The 20,499-nt window shown below is 37.3% G+C and overlaps 1 protein-coding gene across 2 annotated transcripts in view; it reads left to right on the forward strand.

Moving 5' to 3' along the window:
* The window catches only part of USP12 (ubiquitin specific peptidase 12), a 40,746-nt gene extending 27,198 nt beyond the window's left edge, over nt 1-13,548 (forward strand). Inside the window, exons 5-9 of one of the 2 annotated variants that reach the window (XM_072850444.1) lie at nt 1,757-1,833; nt 2,038-2,121; nt 4,605-4,802; nt 6,649-6,727; nt 8,810-13,545. In XM_072850444.1, coding sequence (XP_072706545.1) covers nt 1,757-1,833; nt 2,038-2,121; nt 4,605-4,802; nt 6,649-6,727; nt 8,810-8,911 — 540 coding nt within the window. In that variant the 3' untranslated portion in view covers nt 8,912-13,545. Of the gene's footprint in view, nt 1-1,756; nt 1,834-2,037; nt 2,122-4,604; nt 4,803-6,648; nt 6,728-8,809 lie in introns of both variants that reach the window. The other variant, XM_072850445.1, reaches the window with a different exon arrangement.
* Nucleotides 13,549-20,499: the final 6,951 nt, after the last annotated feature.

Raw genomic sequence — 20,499 nt, forward strand, 5'->3', positions numbered from 1 at the left:
AATCTCTTTTTAACCAAGTACAACACATCCCTTTCCTCTTCTCTGTCTCCTCCCCGCCCTTACAGCTTCTGCGTGGGATAAAGCTGCCTGTGAAATCTTTATTGTTTCATGGCATTTTCTTTGAGTAGACCAAGAGAGGAAGAATTATCTAATTGCATGTCTGAATAACACTGATCACATGACTCTCTAATTCCAGCTGTCCTAGCTGAAGACTGCAGCAGAGTATTTTCTAGAACTGATTTTTTTTTTTTCCTGAGCCATTCTTAATCCCTAGGCTAAGATGATTTCCACCAGAGTTCTTAGTGTTATAAACTCATGTTTGATAATTCCGAAAGTGGTATGCAATAGGATATTTTGAAGAATTGTCCACACAACTAAACCGTAGTACATCCCTGAAGACAGGAAATGTGCAGCACACTGAAGGTGCAGGTGGCTTTTTTCCCCCACTCTAAAAACGTACTGGAAGTTTTCCATATATGTTCTGTGGTCTCTTTAAAAGTATAAACGTTACACTTCAGCATCTAAATGATGTAGTAGATGTGATGTATACTGGCGTAGTGACATGTTTTGTACATGTACACTTACACATGGAAAGGCTAGGTACAGAAGAGTGCGAGGAATCCTTGCCCAGTCCTCTCTCAGATACTAACAGAAGCTTTTAACTTAATTTCATAAGTTTTTGGATTTTTCCCTATGGTATTCGTCCTCAAAAATAGTTGTCTTGACCACCTGTATTTTTCTTTTTATTCTCCATGTATGCTGCCCTTAGGAACTGTGTGTTTCTCATCTCTTGATAATCGGAGAACAACTCCCCAAATTTATTTTTATTCTGAGTTGAAAAGAGAACATAAATCTCGTATGTTTTAAAGATCAAGTTACATTAGTTCTCCTGTAGCTGTTTAACTTTTCCTGCTTTCGATCAAGAAACTGCAGCCAGGAATCTTTTCTAAAACCATTTACTTTTGTACTTAGGAGTCATAAAAGGCAGAGGACATTCTCATCAGTGACATTGAGTATCTCTAGATACAGAGAGGAAACACTAGCAGACAAAAGTTAAGGTTGCAGATTGCTATTTCCTAAACCTTTTAATAACATAGTTGATTTTCAGGGCAGCTGTGGATTTCATCCATCACCATTTTTCAGAATTTGTGGTGGAATTTATTCTCTGCTTCTAGGAATTTATTTTTCACTTTAATTGTTATTCTTACATTTTTGTAAGAAATGGCTATGCAGTATTCTGCCTCTATCAGAACAAGTCCCAAGCTCTCATTTACCAACAAATTTGCTATCTGCTGCTCATTGAAGAGTATGAATCTAGCTAGGAAGAGGCTTCAAGATATTTGTGCTCTTTATTAGGTACACTATGATATGCAGATACATAACTTTCAGTTGGAGGGAATCATAGGGGAGGAAAAGAGGTGAGAACACTAAATAGAAGAATCCCAGTGATTTTATTCTTTTGAAAAGAGTGAGGTATAGAAGGAACTTGGCATTAATATTGTTGAGCTGAAATCACAGCATAATGACAACTGGCATTATATACCCCCACAGACACATATACACTTCCCTATTCCTGAACAAAATCAGAAACAGAGATCTAGCAAATCTCTGAAATAGAAAGGCCACTTGTAACAATTTTTAAAAGTCTGTTACAAAGTAAAAGATGCATTCTGTCAATAGAAAATGGTACTGAAAAACAGAGGTAAATTAGTATAACTTGTTTTACCTATAATCTATTGGTTCTTTTTTCATGCAGATAAGCAGCAAAGATGAAGACTTCTTAGACCTTTCAGTTGATGTGGAGCAGAATACTTCAATCACTCATTGTTTAAGGTACATGCACAAATCTGAATTTTCATAATTCATCTTTTATCTGTTACCTAGAAAGGAGGAAGTAAAACTAAAAGCTCACAAGCTTAGCAAATTCTAGCTTATGTAGACTTAAGAGTATAAAATTATGTTTATATTGTACACATTTATATGTATATTTCAGATAAGAAACTAGTATCTATAGCATTTCTTTTTTTTTTTATTCAGGGGTTTCAGCAATACAGAAACTCTGTGCAGTGAATACAAATATTACTGTGAAGAATGTCGCAGTAAGCAAGAAGCACATAAAAGGTACATCAGACTCAGGGAGGGGAAAAAAAACCCCATCCATTTCATGAAAATACTCGTATTTCCTTGTGTGTATGTATGAGGCAGGGGTAGAATGTTCTTTTTCTTTTAATTTTTCTCACTCTTCTTCCACTTAAGAGTGACTTTGTTTCATTCCTTTTGCTTGAATTCAGTGAGCCTACTTCCATGAGTAATGAGAATCCCTGTAAAGCATTTTGGGACTCCATTGATCATTATTTATTTTATGAATGAGAGAAAGAATGGTCTTAAGACCAAAAATAAGTTAAAAAGACAAGTTAAAACAAACTGCCAGTGACTAATCAAAGATTATGGGTAATGATGAAAAGTCACTGATTTCATGTGACTTTTTAAACTTGGTTTTGTCTTGATAATAAAATAATTTTTCCAATTGCTGTAAGAATCAGTTCGATAGCACTTTTTTTTCCTGATTCAGTCAGAATGAGGCTTGTAACTTTTTTTGTTAACTGAATTTCTAGTTTCTTAAAAGTACATAGTTAATTGTCCTAAACTTCTGCTTGACAGTGCTCCTGAAAAGCATCAGAAGCTCCATGGAAGCCTGAAATTCATTATGTTTAAAAACAATTCTTGTCTGCCTAATAATTCTTCTAGTCTTGCTTACACCTTTGAAAAATCTCAAATTTTGTGTACTGTGTGGTATTCATTATCTGAGAAAGTATTTGGTTGAAGGGGTGGGAACACCGACATGCTCTACTGGTTATACCACTGATTCTGGTTATTTGGTTTACCATAGATTCAGCACATGGCTTTTGGCATATCTCATCTGCAAAGTCTGCCTGCACACATTGCCTAAGCTTACTAATTGGTGTGTATTAGAGGGTTGTGAAGCCAGGTCTGTCCTGTTGTTTTCTGTTGCCGTAGCTCTTTTTCTGTGTGGGAGGTAATGTGATCCCTGACCAATATAATCTGTGTTGGCATAAACGTGGACTGTAGGCACTGCCATATTGGCAAAACACAGCTTTTATTGTTTATATTTTGCTTTTTATGTGGGGCTTAAGTTCAGTTTCACTACAGTCATAGTTTTCTTCCATCCCTATAACATGGAGCTTATCTGTGATAGTGTCTACTCAACTAGCAAAGGTGGTGTACTGAATTTCTTCATCAGTGAAAGAGCTCCTATTATCAAACACAGTTGCATTATAAGAAGAGGACTTCATTTTGGAAAAAGATAGAGCCGAAATTATATCCATATCTCAGTAATATAATAAAAATGTAACTCTCCCTAAAAATAGTTGCTTCTGTCATCTTTCTGCCCTTCTCCTGCTTTTTTCATTTCCTAGTTCCCTTGCGAGCCATGGAGAAAATTTGGGTCTAGCAGGGTTTCCTACAGGTTACTATCAGTCTAAGTTTAATGAGAAAAAGGGAAGGAAGGTGAGTTTTCAAGGATTTTGTCCCCAGCCCCCCATCTTTTGAAAAAGGATTGTCTTGTACAAACATATTTCCTGACATTCTGAAAATATGGTCTTAGTAGACATGTCTGAAACCTGGGCTGTATTGTTGAGACTTTTGAGCTACCTTTCGGGGCTGAAGGCAGTTCTGAAGTATTCAGCATAGTGCTGATCTAAGGCAATTAGCTGTGCCAGGAAGCAGAGCACTCTAGCTTGTTTGCTGTGTTAGTATGGGCAAATTTATTGCCCAGAGAGTGGAAGCCTGTGTTTGCTGCCGGGCCAGCTGTGGTTGGCTGATGAGGATTTGTAGGCACTGATGCGAGATCTCAATACCTCACACTAGGGAAAGGGGCCAGTGAGCCCTCAGTAAAACTAGATTATCTCTTGCTGGCTTTGACTGCCATAAAACAGTGCTGCAACATTTGTACAACACTACTGTGCTAGAGCACAGCATTATCTTGTTTGGGTAGCATGAGGTAAGGTGAGTAACACTGGGCTATTTGTATCCCTTGGCAATGTTAAGTGAATGGCTTGGTAGGAAAACTTGGGGTAATTCATATGTAACGAAGTGGTATAACAAAGCTTATTTTAAAAAGCTTGTTTGACTTGGCTAGTTTACTGAGAAATTCAACTGGAACAGGATCTCTGGAACAACTTTGTTGCAATACCTCCACTGTATACCAAGTGGGATCTAGGTTTTGCTTTTGGGAACTCAGGAGAGCTATGGGGAGGTATGTTTAAAAATTGAATTCTCTGCTATGCAGTCATTGTGTCTAAATTATTATGTGGGTTCATCATGGCTGTTCTTAATATTACTATATATTATAGCTTATTATTTTAAATACATTTGCAATTCTTTCAATTGTTAAAATCCACCTTTAGTTTAGCAACACAGGACATGTTCAATATTTGTTAAATAGCCAATTATTTGAGCTTCTGTTAATGCTTGCAAAATTTGTTAAAGATTTCAGTAAGACAGGTTTCCTGTTTGTTGATATCAACTGAATGTTTTGGCTGGATATTGGAAATACTGTTGGCTTGTTTGGTTTTTTTTTTCAGGATGAAAGTAAAAAAGCTGCCTATGATTCTAGCTCTCCATTTGAAGAGATTTAAATACATGGATCAGCTGCATCGATACACAAAACTCTCTTATAGAGTAGTTTTTCCTTTAGAGCTTCGTTTATTTAACACCTCAGGAGATGCCACCAATCCTGACAGAATGTATGACCTTGTTGCTGTGGTAGTTCATTGTGGAAGGTAATAACTCTATTTTACTCAAGGGATTTTTGTATAAGTTTAACTACGTTTAAAAAACAAAACACCCAGTATCACATAACTCTAATAGCATTTAAAGACTTCTTAAAATAAAAGTTTCCTAGGAAAGAAAGCATCGTGGGGAGATGCTACCAATCCTGACAGAATGCATGGCTTTCTGGCCATGATAATTCTTTGTGGAAAGTGATAACAGTGTATGTCACATGACAGATCTTTGTATGAACTTAACTATGTTAAAAAAACCCACAAAACATGCAGTATCATGTAACTGCAATAACATTTAAAGATAATTTTTAAAAGAAGTTTCTTAGCAAGGAAAGCATTACAGAACAGATTCCTTTATAAAGCATTTCCTTTAGGATTTTTTTTTAAGGTTTCAGCAACATTTTCTGAAATGTATCCATAAATTATAAGTTTTGTTGATTACTTTGTTTCCTTGCTTTCAAAATATGACTGTTAGATTTGTATTTGATTTTGCTGTATTCAACAAATGTTCTTATGGTTTCACGTCTTAAAATCAGGGCTGCTCTACAAGCTGCTGATTGAGTAGATAAAAGCCCCAAAGTGGAAAATGATGATTTAACATCTAGGATCATAGAATAATTTACATTGTGAGGTCAACTACTTAAAGCTCAAAGCAGGGCTAACTTTGACGTTAGATTAGGTTGCACTGGGCTCAGTTTCATGACTAGGAATGCTGATGTCACTGCCTCTTTGGGCGATTTGTTCCAGTCCATCAATGTTCTCACAGTAATTTCCCCCCCCCCCCAATATCCGGTTAGAATTTCCCTTGCTGCAGTTTGTGACCGCTGCCTCTTGTCCTTTCACTCTGCATTTCTGAGAAGAGCCTGGCTCTCATTTCTTTATAACTCTTCCATTTTGGGTAGTGGAAGACAGCAGTTGGATTCCTCATTTAGTCTTCTCCAGGCTGAATAAAGCCAGTTCCCTCAGCCTCTTCATCCCTCTGGTGTTGTAGCCCTCTGACAAATGTAGTGGCCTGCCACTGGACTTCCTCTAAGTTATCAGTCACTCCCTTAAACTGACAAGGTCATGTTTGGAATCCCATGTCCAGTTCTGGGTCTCAGAATGTAGAGTAGCAGGGCTTATCACTTCACTACTGGCTCTACTCTTACAACAGCCCACATACGCTCAGCCCTGTCACCAAAATGATGCGCTGCTGGCTAACAGCTCATCTTGTTGATCTCCGGGGCCCACCTAGCCAGCTGGTTTGCAGCTGGTACTGTTGGATGGAGTTAGTCTGGCACAAGACTTTGCATTCGTCCTGTTAAACTTCATGAGGTTCTTGTCAGTCCATTCTTCCAACTTTTTGAAGTCCCTCAAAATGGCAGACCTGCCCTCAAGTTGCCAGTTACTGCCCTTTGTTCCACCCCCACCCCCATTCCTCCCTAGATAGACCTAGGATTAGAGTGGAGATAAGAGGACTGGATCTCAAGTTGGCCAGGACAGTTTTGGAAAATAAGCCTTTGTGCCATAGTCTTCTGGGACACTCTTGTTCTGGATTTTAGGGAAAATAGAACCTGTCCATTTCTGCCCATTCTGTCCATTTCTAACCATTTATTTCTCCTTCATTCAAGCTGCAGTCTTGGAAACTTACTCATTCTCAGAGCCGTGGAAGGAGATGAACCCTGTTTTCATTGGGTTATGTGATTTGGTACACAAACATGTCCCTCACAGATGGCAACCTTCCTTCCCTGATCTAGACATAAAAATTGTATGAATGAAATGAAAAAAAGGAAAAATTTAATGAAATACATTTGTACATACATGCGTGTTATTGTCTGTGTTCTTTTCTAATTTTATTTTACAGTGGCCCTAACAGAGGACATTATATTGCAATAGTGAAGAGTCATGATTTTTGGTTACTTTTTGATGATGATATTGTTGAGGTAAGCTCTGTGTAACCCTGAATGTTTTTCTCATACCAACCAGAGCACATGCACCCCCCTTGTGTATATGATTACTTAAAGTAAAAGGACTGCTATGGTAGTGAAAAGAGGGTTCAACCCCAGTCTAAATGAGCAATAACTGTGAGTGCAGAGCTGCACCTTATAATTTGTACAATAGTTTGAATTGCATTTTGGTTTTTATACTTCTTAAAAGAAGCTTCTTTGTTTATGGCCACTGTCTTTCACCTTTGTTTAATAAGCTGTTCCTGTGGCCAGAAGACATGGCAAATGAAGATACAGATAAATTGGTTTTACTGCAATCCTTTTCTGAGGGCAATTTTTTGGAGCAGGCCGTTTGTTCATATTTTCTAGGAGCTTATGTTTTAATGGAATGGATCAGCCTGGTAGTCTTTTATCGAGTATCCTGGATTGTTTCAGACAAAGGTGTAACAAATATCAAAATAGGAAGAAACTTCAGATTTTTGAGATTTCGCCCTAAAATTTAAAAGTTAATCCCTGAAACAGGAGCCCTTTGCCTCTGATGGTATTCTCGCTAATATTAGCCATGCTTCCGGGACTACTTATTATTAAAAAAAAAAAAGGGTTCTAACTAATTTATTGGAACAACAGAATTCCCTTCACCAGTTTTGACTTTGTTGCGTTTCTGTTTCATCAGTTATCTTTTATTCTTTATTGAGAGAAAGAGCAGAAACTGCTGGTGTCCTTATATCATCTCAGGTTTTTTGCTTGTTCAGTCATCTTCCTTTTTTCCCCCTTGTCTATGCTTATGCACGAACAGAAGTATGATCGTGCTGTCCAAGTCCTTTTCCTGTCTTTATTTGAATTAACTAGATCTATAAAATGAATAGTTTACATTTTCCTTACAATACACAAGAAATGCATAATTGAAAAGAAGAAAGATGAGTGAGACAGCTATTGGACTTATATTGTTAGTTGGCAGAACAAGTCAAGGGTATAGAAGAGTTCTTCTCTCCAAGCCACATTATGGATGGTTTTTCACACAGGAAGTGACAAACATGGAAATATGCAGAGCTGTTGGGAAAGTAAAAGGATTGCCTCTATGTCTTATCAAGATGCACAGTAAATTGAAATGTCTCGATAGGGTCAAAAGTTCACTTTCCTCCAGGGAAAACAGAGAGCTGTAGTAGATCTCATATCATTTCACAAACATCAGGGACAATCTCTCCAGTTCCAAAGCAGTAACACCTGGCAGACATGTATTTTTTCCTCTTAGCCTTTCTAAAGAGGAAGGAAATAATCTTTTTGTTCTTAGATTCAAAACATCTCATTGACATTTAGGCCCATGGTTCATCAAGTTGGAATGGCTCACTCCTCCTGAGAGATGTTTTATTCCAAATAATGGGAATGAAATGAAATAAAATCTGCCTAAGTGAAGGAAAATTTATCTTTCCACCTTTTTGTTGTTTGCAGCCTAATTGCCCTTGATTTAAAACGTGGCAAGAGAGCTTGCTTTCAGTTTATTTTGTAGCTGAAAATGATGACAATGAAAACCAGACAATACTCTTTTCATCTTCTTAGCAGAAGTTTTGCATCTTTCCACAAAAATCTTGGTTATAGGCAGCTTTCCAAGCTAACAAAGTCACAGGTAAACATTCTGTGTGAAAAACATAGAAAAAGTTAGCCTTCATTCTCTGCCTTCTCCTTAGTCTCCTCTGAACTCGATTGGCTTACACTGCTTAGAGTTAGAAATGATAGTCTGTACTTACATTCTTCATATTGAATTTAAAGTCTCAATGGGATATTGTTGTCTTTAAAACTTTTCTCTGTGAAATTCACACAAACAATGCACATAAGGTTGCACTCATAGTAGGTTCACTTAAAAATTTATATATAAAATGCATATATCCACTTCCCTCTGTGCAGCTGATGGCAGAGGGGAAACCAAAACATAACAGGTTTAAAAATTATTTGAATTTTATTACTTTATGTAATTATGTGAAAGTTATTTTTGTTGGACAGTAGTTTTTAGAGTGGAACTTAATGCCATGTATATGTTATGCAAGATATTCTTACTTTAAATTTTTGGGTTTTTACATACAGAAAATTGATGCACAAGCTATTGAAGAATTCTACGGGTTGACATCAGACATCTCAAAGAACTCTGAATCTGGTTACATCCTCTTCTATCAGTCTCGGGATTGAGGGGGAACTGTGGTGAAGAGAGATTTTTATGCCTCACATTTTCTCTATCTTGGAATGGAGCAAGCACTGAAAAAAAGGAAAGCAGGGAGCTCCAGGGGCAGTAGCACAGTTTGCACACAACTAAGCAAAGAGTTTGGGATTCTTAAAACCTTTGTATCATTTTCATTTTATTTGCTCAGGTATCATGCTGACTACACATCTCCCCTGCATCCCATAAGCAAAAAGAGAGATACCAGCCACTCTTGCAGGAGCTTTCCGTTAGGTGATACTATCTCTATGGTCCTAATTCAAAGCCCATTAAGGTCACTGGAGAACCTTTCATGGACTTCAGTGGAATTTGAAGCAGGTTCTAACTGCACTGCCAGATTGGTGCAATAGGAGCATTAGAAATCTGTATTTTATACAGACTTTGTGTGTAAAAGGTAAAGGACTCTTTCTGAACTTAGTTTCCTGTGCTTAAGTTTAAAAGAATGAGGTTGGGAGGGTTAACATGTAAGCAAGAAGATATATCTGGGCCCAACACAATTGCCTTCTTGATGGTAGTAGTTTAACTGAAGATATAAACTGGTGTTGGGGAGGCAAGTATGTTTTGCTTCTCTGAAGAAGCTTACGTTATTTATAATGTATGATCGGGAACAATCAGTGAAGATTATGGCTTTTAATCTCCGTATGGGGAAAGATTTGGTTTGTAATAGTTTATTTTTATTTATAAATTATTGTAACTTAGGATCTTGTGTATTTTCCTTTATTCTAACAAGTATTGGAGATTTTATATATTAATTTGAATTAAAACTAATTATGTTTAAATGTTAAAGAAGAGCCAATATAAATTCTAAAAACAATGCCTATAATGTCTGTAAAAAATGAATAACACAGAAGAGAGATTTCCTTCTCGAGGAACTGGTATCTAAGTGAGGTACTTTATTTAATTAAATTAGACTATCCTCTTTCCATTAATGAGTGAAAAAAGTGATCAAACTATTACACAGAAGAGTTTAAGAATGTGTATCATAAGAAAATGATGGTGCAGTGGTGGTATACTGGTCTTTACAGTTCTTTAATAATTTGTTAATGTTTCATACTCTAAGCAAATTAGAATGATTTGGATCAAAGTAAACCATTTTCAGAATATTATTCCCTCTCCTAAAAATGGATCCACTTCTGTTCCCAATGGCATGGGTGACTATCTTAAAAACCACTCAAGGTCTGAAGTGTAAATTATGTCTGAGTAATAAAAAGAAACAGGCTTGGAATTTCATGAGGTGAAGATACCACATTCCTTTAAAAGTAATAATACTAAGTCCTGTAGGGTGACAATTTCTGAAACTAAGCAGTTTACCTTGCTTTAGGTTTATGAAACAGCATTAAGAATTAAATCTTGACAAAACACCTGATCTGTAAGAAATGTGAACTATTGTGATTTGACATTCTTCCACTTACGAGTACGTTGTTTGACAGTAGCTGAATGTAATTTCTGGAAAGTCATGGGATGTGCATTCCAGATTATGGCAATCAGGTCTTGGATGTCCTTGTCACTCCCTCTTCAGCAAGTGATTTTTACATTATTGTAATTTTCTAAGGTTATTTTATTGATACTGTTACAACTTTTAAAAAGAATGTCTCCTGTCTGCTGCTATAACTGACTATTAACTTACCTGTATCTTTTAGCTCAGGAAATGACTTCACCTATTCACTCAGTTTAACAAATCTTTAACAGGGTCACTAAATAAATTGGGCTATTTAGCAACTGTCATACTGTAACAAATTGCTTTTGTAAAATGCAAAGTTTCTAAAGCCTTGGTTTGGCTGTAATTCTTTTATAGAAAATTATGTATCATGATTAAACTACCAGCATTGTAAAGTAAAGCTTAAATATTGTGGGAGATGCAGAAAATATGATTGGATTTTTTTTAAAGGATTCAAATAATTTTAAAACCTTTTTCAGCTTTCAGTGGGAAAAGGGTTAAGGGGTCAATCAGTTGGATAATGGTGCACGTTAGAAGGATGAAGTCCTTTGCATACTAAAGGTACAGTATTGTAAAAGAACTGTCACATTACTTTTTGCTAATTGAAAACGTTTGGTCTTTTTTTTTCCTTTTTTCTTTTTTTTTGTTTGGTGTAGTTGAAAGCTGAGGCTAGTTGCTAAATATTTTATACCCTAACAAAGTCTAAAACATTTTTGTTGTATCACTGGTTTTACTTCGGCAATGTATTTTTATAAGATACTGACTTTTATTTTGTATAGGGGTTTTGAGATAGTATTCCAAATTATATATTTCATTTTTCTTTTAGTGCAGCTGAAATAATTATAAGTTCTTAATTAAACTCATATCAGAAACTGTAACTTAAAAAAAAGAAAAGAGGCAGGGAAGTACAAAATATAACCGGTTGGTATGTAAAACATTATAGGATTTTTTCTTGGCTGTAATACAGTGGGGAGTGTGGGAAAGTTGTCAGTTGTTGTAAATGGTGGAAATTATTTGCTGTGTAACTATGTAAATGTTAATTGGGACTACAGTCCCCTATTTTGTATATTGGAGCAAAAAACTTCTATTAAATAAAGTATGTTCTCTAAAGGTAAGTACTGTATCCTTTGTGGAGCCCAAGTGGTCAGTCAGCTGGCTTTTGTGCTTTTCAGTGTTTTCAAACCTAAAAAGTATCTGGAATTTCCTGTGTTAAGCTAACTGCCCTGAGCCATGGAGGGAGAAGTGTGTTTGAATACACTGCATTATATATCTTTAGAGATGTGCTGTTATGAAAATAGTTCGGTGGTAGCCAAATTTTTGGTGGTATACTTCTCTAGAATTAGTTTTTAAGTAAGTTGTTGGTTTCTGAGGTAGAGGGGAAGGGAGTGTTTTGAAATGCTGTTCTTTCTTGACTTCCATTTCCTCAAAAAAATCTGTACCTTGCTATAAAATGTGCAGCCAAGTTACCTAAGGGATTTCTTGGATCTCCACCTTGTGGGAGGGGAAACAGAAGGAAAGAAAAATAGGAATATTTACGGCACTAACATGAGGGAGAGACTGACCAAAGAATGGGAGTCCAGCATCAGAAGAAAAAGATGCAGCTCGTTACAATATCTATGTATTATTTGCTATCAAGTAATTCTTCACTTGGAGTATATGCTACTGTTTGTAATGAATATATGTACTTACAGTTTTACAACCAGTTCATACCCTGTGTCATAGTTTAACCCCAGCCGGCAGCTAAGCCCCACACAGCCGCTTGCTCACTCCCCCCCGGTGGGATGGGGGAGAGAATCGGAAGGGTGAAAGTGAGAAAACTCGGGGGTTGAGATGAAGACAGTTTAATAGGTAAAGCAAAAGCCGTGCACACAAGCAAAGCAAAACAAGGAATTCATTCATGACTTCCCATGGGCAGGCAGGTGTTCAGCCATCTCCAGGAAAGCAGGGCTCCATCACGTGTAACGGTTACTGGGGAAGACAAAACGCCATCACTCCGAACGTCCCCCCCTTCCTTCTTCTTCCCCAGCTTTCTGTGCTGGCATGATGCCATATGGTATGGGATATCCCTTTGGTCAGTTGGGGTCAGCTGTCCCAGCTCTGTCCCCTCCCAGCCTCTTGTGCACCCCCAGCCTCCTCGCTGGTGGGGTGGGGTGAGAGGCAGAAACGGCCTTGACTCTGTGCAAGCACTGCTCAGCAGTAAGGAAAACATCCCTGTGTTATCAACACTGTTTCCAGCACAAATCCAAAACCTAGCCCCACACTAGCTACTATGAAGAAAATTAACTCTATCCCAGCCAAAACCAGCACACCCTGCCATATTTGTAGTTGTGACGCCCACATCCATAGCCTTTAACTGCATGAAAATAGTGACTTTCAGGTGTTCGGGTACATGTATGAATGTTTAAATTGAATTGTGTTTTCAGAAGTTTGTCATAAATCAGGTTGCATGTCTTTAGGTGATATTCAGATGTTAGCTCATAGGGATTTGATGCCACTTCGGATCTTCTGCCGTACCCTTTGACATCTGCATAGGACTGGCAGGTATAATAGAAGATGCACAGAAGATCTGCATCCTTCTGGAGCAGCAGCTTGAAGCCAGACAGGACATCCTGGCTTGTTCCCTGTGTCTGTCTCAGTGTTTCCACAAGCACTATGGCATATGCACTCTTTGGATCATATACAGATGAAAGTCTGTATTGCTTGATTACTTTTTTGTGGTGGTTTGTAAAGTTTAAAACCTGAAGTATCTGGGGCCTCTAGTTACTTTCATAATTCTCTTATTAAAATTAAAGGAACTTTATCTTGTGCTATTTGGTGCGGTCTCCCAGCTGTAGGTTTAAGATAACCATGTATAGATGTATTATTAAGCTTATCCTTGTAACTAAAAGAAATTTTGATATGTGAAATCTTCAGTCTTTATTTACCAGAACTTACTTAGCTTTGTTTCTTCTTACCTTTTTCTACAGAAATTTCCAATTGCCCTTACCAGAAAAATCTTAACTGTGTACAGTTAATGTCATCAACAGATCCTCATGACTTTCTTCATAACTGTTCATTCAAAATTAGTAGTTGTCCCTTAGTATAGTATACCTCCACAATATGGATTATAGAAGAACAGGGATGAATTCTCTTATACACAAAGCTTTGCCTACTTATACACGTGAAGAGGTGACATCTTCTTTTCTGTTTAACTGCTGACTTTGTTCAATGACAGAATTCAGCTTGGGCTGAAGGACTGAGGGTGGGAACTTTTAGAAAGTGTTGAAAATGCACCAACAACTGAGGATGCCAAAAAGGGTTGGGTGGTGGTTTGTTTGTTTGGGGTTGGGGGTTTTTTGTTTGTTTGTTTGTTTTCATTTTTGGATATTTTTTTTAAGTTGCCTGAGAGCAGTTATTTGAAACTAGCATGTCATCTTTTTAGATGTATTCATAGATTAAACCAGCAGTACATATTACCTTCAGTTAGCTTTATCTGTAAGAGGAGAAAACTTCATTTCAGTACATGTTAATAATCCGTGGGTTGCAGTATTACATTGCATATACTTTTGTGACTTTTTTCTAAAAGCTTAAATAATCCAGGTATGGTTTGTTTGCTTTCAAGGAGTGGCTTTACAGTGTAAGCTGTCCACTTTTCCCCCCACGTTTGTCTGGGTTGATCTTAAGTTTGTGTCTTAGAAATTCAGTCTTTGTTTTCCCTCTTGATAATGCAGTATGCACATTTATGGTTTCTGTCTTGTAAGGCTTCAAAGTCCTCTAACCTCTCACAACATAACGTGAGATGTATAATACATTAGTCTGTTTACATGCAAGCCTCCAAGTACTCAATTATTACTGAAATTAATATTCTACATAATCTGTATTCAAGGGTTGTTCATTTTGCAGCAGCTTTGCTGCTGATTGATTGTTATAAATGAACTATGCAAGTCAACTACCATGCAAACAAACACAGGCTTTATCTTTTAAATACAGAGATCTCTGGAGTCTGTTGTTTCCAGTCTTAATGGTAGAGTGTGTTGAGGCAGAAATAAACTTTCTTTGGTCTATATTCAAAAATGTCTGCAAAATTGTCTGCCCCTTACCATTTTTTTTTCTTAAGTGAGTTAATTTTTAGGCTAAACCTAAGAATCTGCTATTATAGTTGATGAATCCCTTTGGGGGAATTTGTGTAAGAATGTGTTGGATATATAAGGAGGGTTGTTTGCAGACATCACCAGTTTTGAAATGAAGAGAGTAATATCTTCCACTTTCTTCCCAAAGGTACAAATAAATTATATTCTTTCTTTCCCTCTAATGGCTTGTGATTGCTGCCTGCATAAGAGATTGTAAGGGCTCGGGAAAGGGCAGGGTACTTTCTACCTAGCTCTTTGTATAGAACTCGTGTTGGCAGCATTAGGGAGCTTGTAATTCCAGAAGGATCATCAGTCGTGTCCTTGATCTGCATTCCGCAGGCTATGTAATCTAGGAGAGAAAACGCACAGCAGGATCTGTCAGAGAATATGGAGAAGGAGCTTTACAATTATTTACTAACACACTAGATATAAAAGCGGCATTTCCCAAAAAGGCAAAATATTAAATTTAATGCAGATTTCTGGTGTTTGGAGAATTCAGGGGGTGCTCAAAACATCTGCCATGCTAGGCTTTTGTTGCTTATTGAAGCGTCATGCTTTTGTGTGTGTGTTTAACTTGCTATTTAAGCCTATATTTGAAATTTCCATCTGTACACAGATTTGTTAGGTTGATTCGATTGTATTAATGAGTGCTCCTCCAGATACAATTTATGCATGTATGCCAATCAAATGGAATATAATCTTTTAATGGTCTGATCTATAAAGCATTTTCAGCTATTCACTAGGATTCATTTCTGTATTTTCTGTTACTGATTTTAAGTTAGAAAAAAATTGAAGATCTCCAAATATTTTGTTAGTATGCTATATTATTAAGTGATTCATATCCATGGATGCCTGAAAATCTCACTGCTGTCAAGTATCTGCTGTTCAGAATTTGAATGTCATCACATCGTAACACGAGTTGATATACATAACTGCTTTGAGCTGTGATCATTACGTTATTTCAACTCTTTCACTAAATGTTGCTTTATTGTAACGGCTGCTTTAATCAGCTCTCATGAGATGTGCCAACAACACTCGGCTCGAGTTACATACTTTCATGCGTGTGCATTTATTTGAGTTTCTAGAAGCTGATTATCCTACTGTTATGTCACATCAGTTTTCTCTCTGCATCTTTCATGTCAAGGCAATGTTTGCTGTATTACTGAGCTGTATTTCAGAGATGAGATCAATGTTTAAGATTTTTGCACTGAAAATATCTGGAGGTTTTTGTCTTCTAATCCTCATGCCTCTCTGGTGAAAGTACTCTTCAATATCAAAAACACTTTTTTGGAGTCATGGGATTGAACAAATACAACCTTGATGTACCCCTTTCTTCCTCTTTTTAAGGAGACTCTGAAAAGCATTCAACATTTCTCTCTAAGATTGTTACACAACCAGAAACATACTTGAAAAATGAAACATTTGTTTTATAGAAGATACCCTACAGATTATTTTTGAGTTTGCTTAGAGTTCAGTGTGGAGGCATGGCGATATTACGCAGAAATCTATCGGAATGAGTAGCAGGTTGTATTAAGACCTGTTAGGAGCTAGATAGCAAGGAGTTATCACTGTGTTTGCTAATCCCAATGTATTCTAGCAGGACCCAAATTTTGCAGAGCAGCCACCAAGAACCTTCAGCGAATATCTAGAGAAAAACTGCATTCAGCAGGACTGTACTTGCTAAGCATATGCAAGGCTCTGAGATTGGCCACTGCTCCTTTTCATTCCCTTTTTTTGGATAAAAAGGACACCATTTTGAAGATACAATTTTGATATGTATGGGCTATGTATTCACTTTTTTTTGTGATTAAATTCTGGTAACTTTCTGAATTGCAGAGTATTAGGGGGAGGGACTACGGGTTGAGATCAAGAAGTATGTTCCACACATATATCGCAACACCAATTAGCCTCTTCTTTTTCTATACATTACATATAGAAAAATTCATAATTCACCAGAGGAGAAACGAGACAAAAGTGACAATAGTGCCTAAGCTGTCTTTTGTCTTTCTTCATTATGGGATTGTGTGCAAGATAATATATATTCGGGGGGAAAAAAGGTTAAAAAAGAACTTGGGCATTTAAAAAAAACCACAATGCATGATAATTTTGTGCTTCAGTGAGTAATAGTAATTGTTAAAGAATATAAAGCAGTGAAACGTTGCTTTTGGCCAAATTCGGTAACTTTTAAAAATAAAACTAAGTAGCATACTGAAAGCTTATTAATAAGGATTAGAGAGATGAAAAAAGGCCCAGAGCCTTGAAATCTTGTAAAAACAATGACCATTCTACCAGACTGGAAGAATAAAACAAGAAAGAAAAAGCTGTTTGTGCAGGCTGATAGGGGCAGTCTGTATTATACAGATTATCAGCCTGCACTATGAGCCTGCATGTCCAAAATATAGCATCTCCTGGTGTTTATGCTGTATGTCAGATACATCTACATACATCAGAAGACACAGCTGTTCATTCAACAGAAGACTTCCATAAAGAATGTACCCATGATAATAGTTACAGCACATGAATATTTGTCTTTAACTGCACAAATACCAACTTCAGTTTTGGAAACTGAGAAGGAATAACGTGAAAACACAGCTGCCACGTGTCCCCAAAAAAGAGAAATCTTGGGTCTATGGGGACGCTGAGTGTCATCCTCCAGAGTCCTGAATAATCCAGTCCTGCTTTGGTGTTTCCCTTCAAGAAAACATGCGTGTTTCAGAGAGCTGCCACAAATCTTCCCTGGAGGATGCTTGCCTGCCTGCCACTTACCCCGCTATAGTCTAGCGTTGCAGCCGCTGTTGAATTTGGCACTGTGCCCCCTACGTGAAGTGCACATAAAACTTCTGCCTTATGAAACATTTCTTGCAAAATTAGAGGTAAGACTGGGTAGAAGGCTGCATAAGCTCGTTGCATGCTCTTCCACTTGTGTGCAACAGGTACAGCAGCTTCTAGGACTTATGCGTATCCTTGGTGGTTTTTATATTCAAGTCATCCTTGTTCTAACTTGCTCTGTTTGGTGATTTCTAACTGAGGGGCATTTAGCATCTGCTCATGAAGATTATCTCATTAAACCATGATCTGACTCCAATTTCCATTGCTGGCAGAGCATGGATAGAAAGCAATTCCTGATGTTTCATGGCTATTTACATAAGTACTAAGAGCAGCACTGCATTTTCCATTTAGTTCCCTCAAGGGCTGGATAAGACTGTAGGGGCTCAGCATGCAGGGAGATCACAAAAATCCAATTAATCATTAAATTTAATAGGAGTTATGTATTTTAAGTACCTTTGTTGATAAGGACCACAGATAGTATAGTGCAAAAGCTGTAGTAATTCCTGTGGGAGCAAGGAGTGCTGAAAGTTTGTGGTCTTGAATATCTGAGAGAACAAACCTTCCAAGTACTCCATAAGAGCATATGGACCCTCAAAATGCAACAGATCTCCCTGAGCATTGTCTTGGAGATGCTGATTCAATGCAAATGACTTACATTTCTGGTCAAATTAAAAGTAATGAAGCATTTTTCCTATTCTGTAAGCAAGGTCTACATGAATCTTGAGGCTGGAGATGTTTTTCATCGAAAATTAGTCTGATGTTTTGTGATTGATAATTTACAGGAATACTTCTTTTAGATGATTGTTAGGTGAATTAAAGTTCTAAGTCTCCTTATATCAATGCTGTTTTCCCATTGTTGTTATTTTTTAATTATAGTAAGGAAGATGTGGAGATTAGAAGTCAGCTGTCACATTAGCATTCCATTTATTTGGCAGATTGGTCTGTTGTGGATGTCTAGATAATTATATGTAAATCACTGACTCTTGCTAATGGCCAACTTGAGGGTTTTTTTCCACAGATCTGTCAGTTCTTGAATGTTTCTCCTAAAGCGTGAGGAGGAATTAAAAAACATTTTGACATACTCCTGCAAATGTAAGCTGAATGTAGACATGCAAATGCTTAAACTCTGCAGTATCTAAATATGGATGTTTTCAAACTGCTACTTTTATACTGGAAAACAGGCTATGTATTTAAAAACAAAAACTTTTAAAATGCAAGTGCCTGAAGCTAATCGTCTCGGTATGACTTAAAATTCTAGTTGTCTTCTGAATATTTTTTCAGTGCTAACAGTAAAAGTCCCCTAAAGTGAAAAGGAGCTACATAATCTCAGTGTCTTTGGAAAGGTCATTTTAATGTAGGTGCCTAATACAGAGTTGGAAGCCTAACTTTTTACGTAGGGTTGTCAATTTTGGCCTGATTTATTAATAGAAGTTTTCAGTAGCTCCACATAAGGTAAAGAATCCATCTCCTGGATGGTGGTGAAAATCTACAGTTCCATATAATTGAAAATAAATTTTTGCATTATTAAATCCTAGTTTTCTTAAAATCACTGGAGCTAGTAATAGCAATGGTCAAAGCGTTAGGAATGTTCTAAGCGTGGCGTAACAGTATAGCATATTCAAACCTATCTGAGCACAGATTTGTGTTTATGGATGATTAATGCTATTCATACAAAAATACTAATATCAACAGCAGAGCTTTCACATACTAAGTGTGGGAGAGAAGCTCTATCTTCTTTAAATAGTCTTTTGAAAACAGTCTTTACTCATAACTTTACTGTGCTTGCTTAGTTGCACAAATCTTTCACCAGAATTTAATCTAGTCTCCTTCAGATACCATTTGGGGCTTGCAGCAAACATTCACAATGAATTTGGATTCCTTTATGAACTCAAATGAATGAGTTTCAAACTAAAACTGAGTTGATGAGTTCAGTCAAACATAGTTATGATTAGTTCATTCACAGTTCACTAATAGCTCTCTGATTACATATAGAATTTTAAATCTTCAGAACTGAATTAATACTTGGAGAACTGTGCTTATTCTGTTTTCTTATATTGTTGACCTTAGGTTTTTTGGTTTTGATAAGCATACATGCTATTTAAGAAGAAAAGCCCCCTTCTATAAAATGTAGTAAACTAAATTACATATTTATATAAATATATACATGTAATTCTGTGAAACTGTGTATGTCTTTCATAAAATAAATATTTATGATGATCCTGATTTAATAAAGTGCAATTCTGAGCTACAGAATGGCCAGCTAACTGGAGGGTTTGGGGTTTTTGTTTTGTAAATCATGCTTTGGTTGCTGGATGTAAATATTGGCCTTTCCCTAATGCCTGTCTTGTGCTCAAAGAGCCCTAAGAAAAAAAACCCCACGAAATCTGGTGTTCCTGTTGCTGGATTAGAACTGGTAAGCAAGGAGGAATACTGGCCACTGTACATAATATGTGTCCTCAATTTCATACAAACTGCGATTAGTGTTGCCCCACAGTACTCAAGAACAAGGCAAACTGAAACAATGCAGTTATGGAAGAGATTTATCCAAATTCATGATTTCATGAAAAGGCAATTGAAGGTTCACCCCAGGACCAACCTTCAGTGACTCGCAAGCGGTGCCGGCTGGAGGGAGCAGGCAGTCCCATCGGGACGCCCTGTTACCTGGGCTCCAGGCAGGGCTCTGGCTGACTTGTCAGAGGAAGAACATTACGCTGCCGCAGAATTCAAACACTCTTGTTAAACCAGTCCTCCCAAGGCAAAGCCACATAAGATATGTACTAAGTATTTGATTGTCATCAGGAATTTCACTGATGACTAACGTTGTATTGGGGATTTTTTTGTTTTAGAGTGCTGTTGTGAGGAAAAGTAGTTGCAGTCATGTCAGTGATACATGCTTTTAAAAGCAGGGCTGCACGAGCAGCTTTGTGAGAAAATGGAATCTAGTTCTGTTGAAAGATGTTTCCCTTTTGGTGTCAAAAATAAAATCCAGCAATTTGCTTGGGTGAACAATGGGGTTGCAGGAGGGAGCTTTGGAGAAGTTCCAGGTTGTTGAGCATGAATGGGCCACTTACCAAGCTGCACTTGTCCCAGTAACCGTAACACCCCAGCACTCTGAGCCCTGTGTGAGCTTCCAGTAAGATACTTGCTCAGATCCATCGTGCCACTCCTGGCCTTCAGAGCACCA

The sequence above is a fragment of the Ciconia boyciana genome, chromosome 1 (assembly GCF_034638445.1).
Source record: "Ciconia boyciana chromosome 1, ASM3463844v1, whole genome shotgun sequence".
NCBI classification, from domain to species: Eukaryota; Metazoa; Chordata; class Aves; order Ciconiiformes; family Ciconiidae; genus Ciconia; species Ciconia boyciana.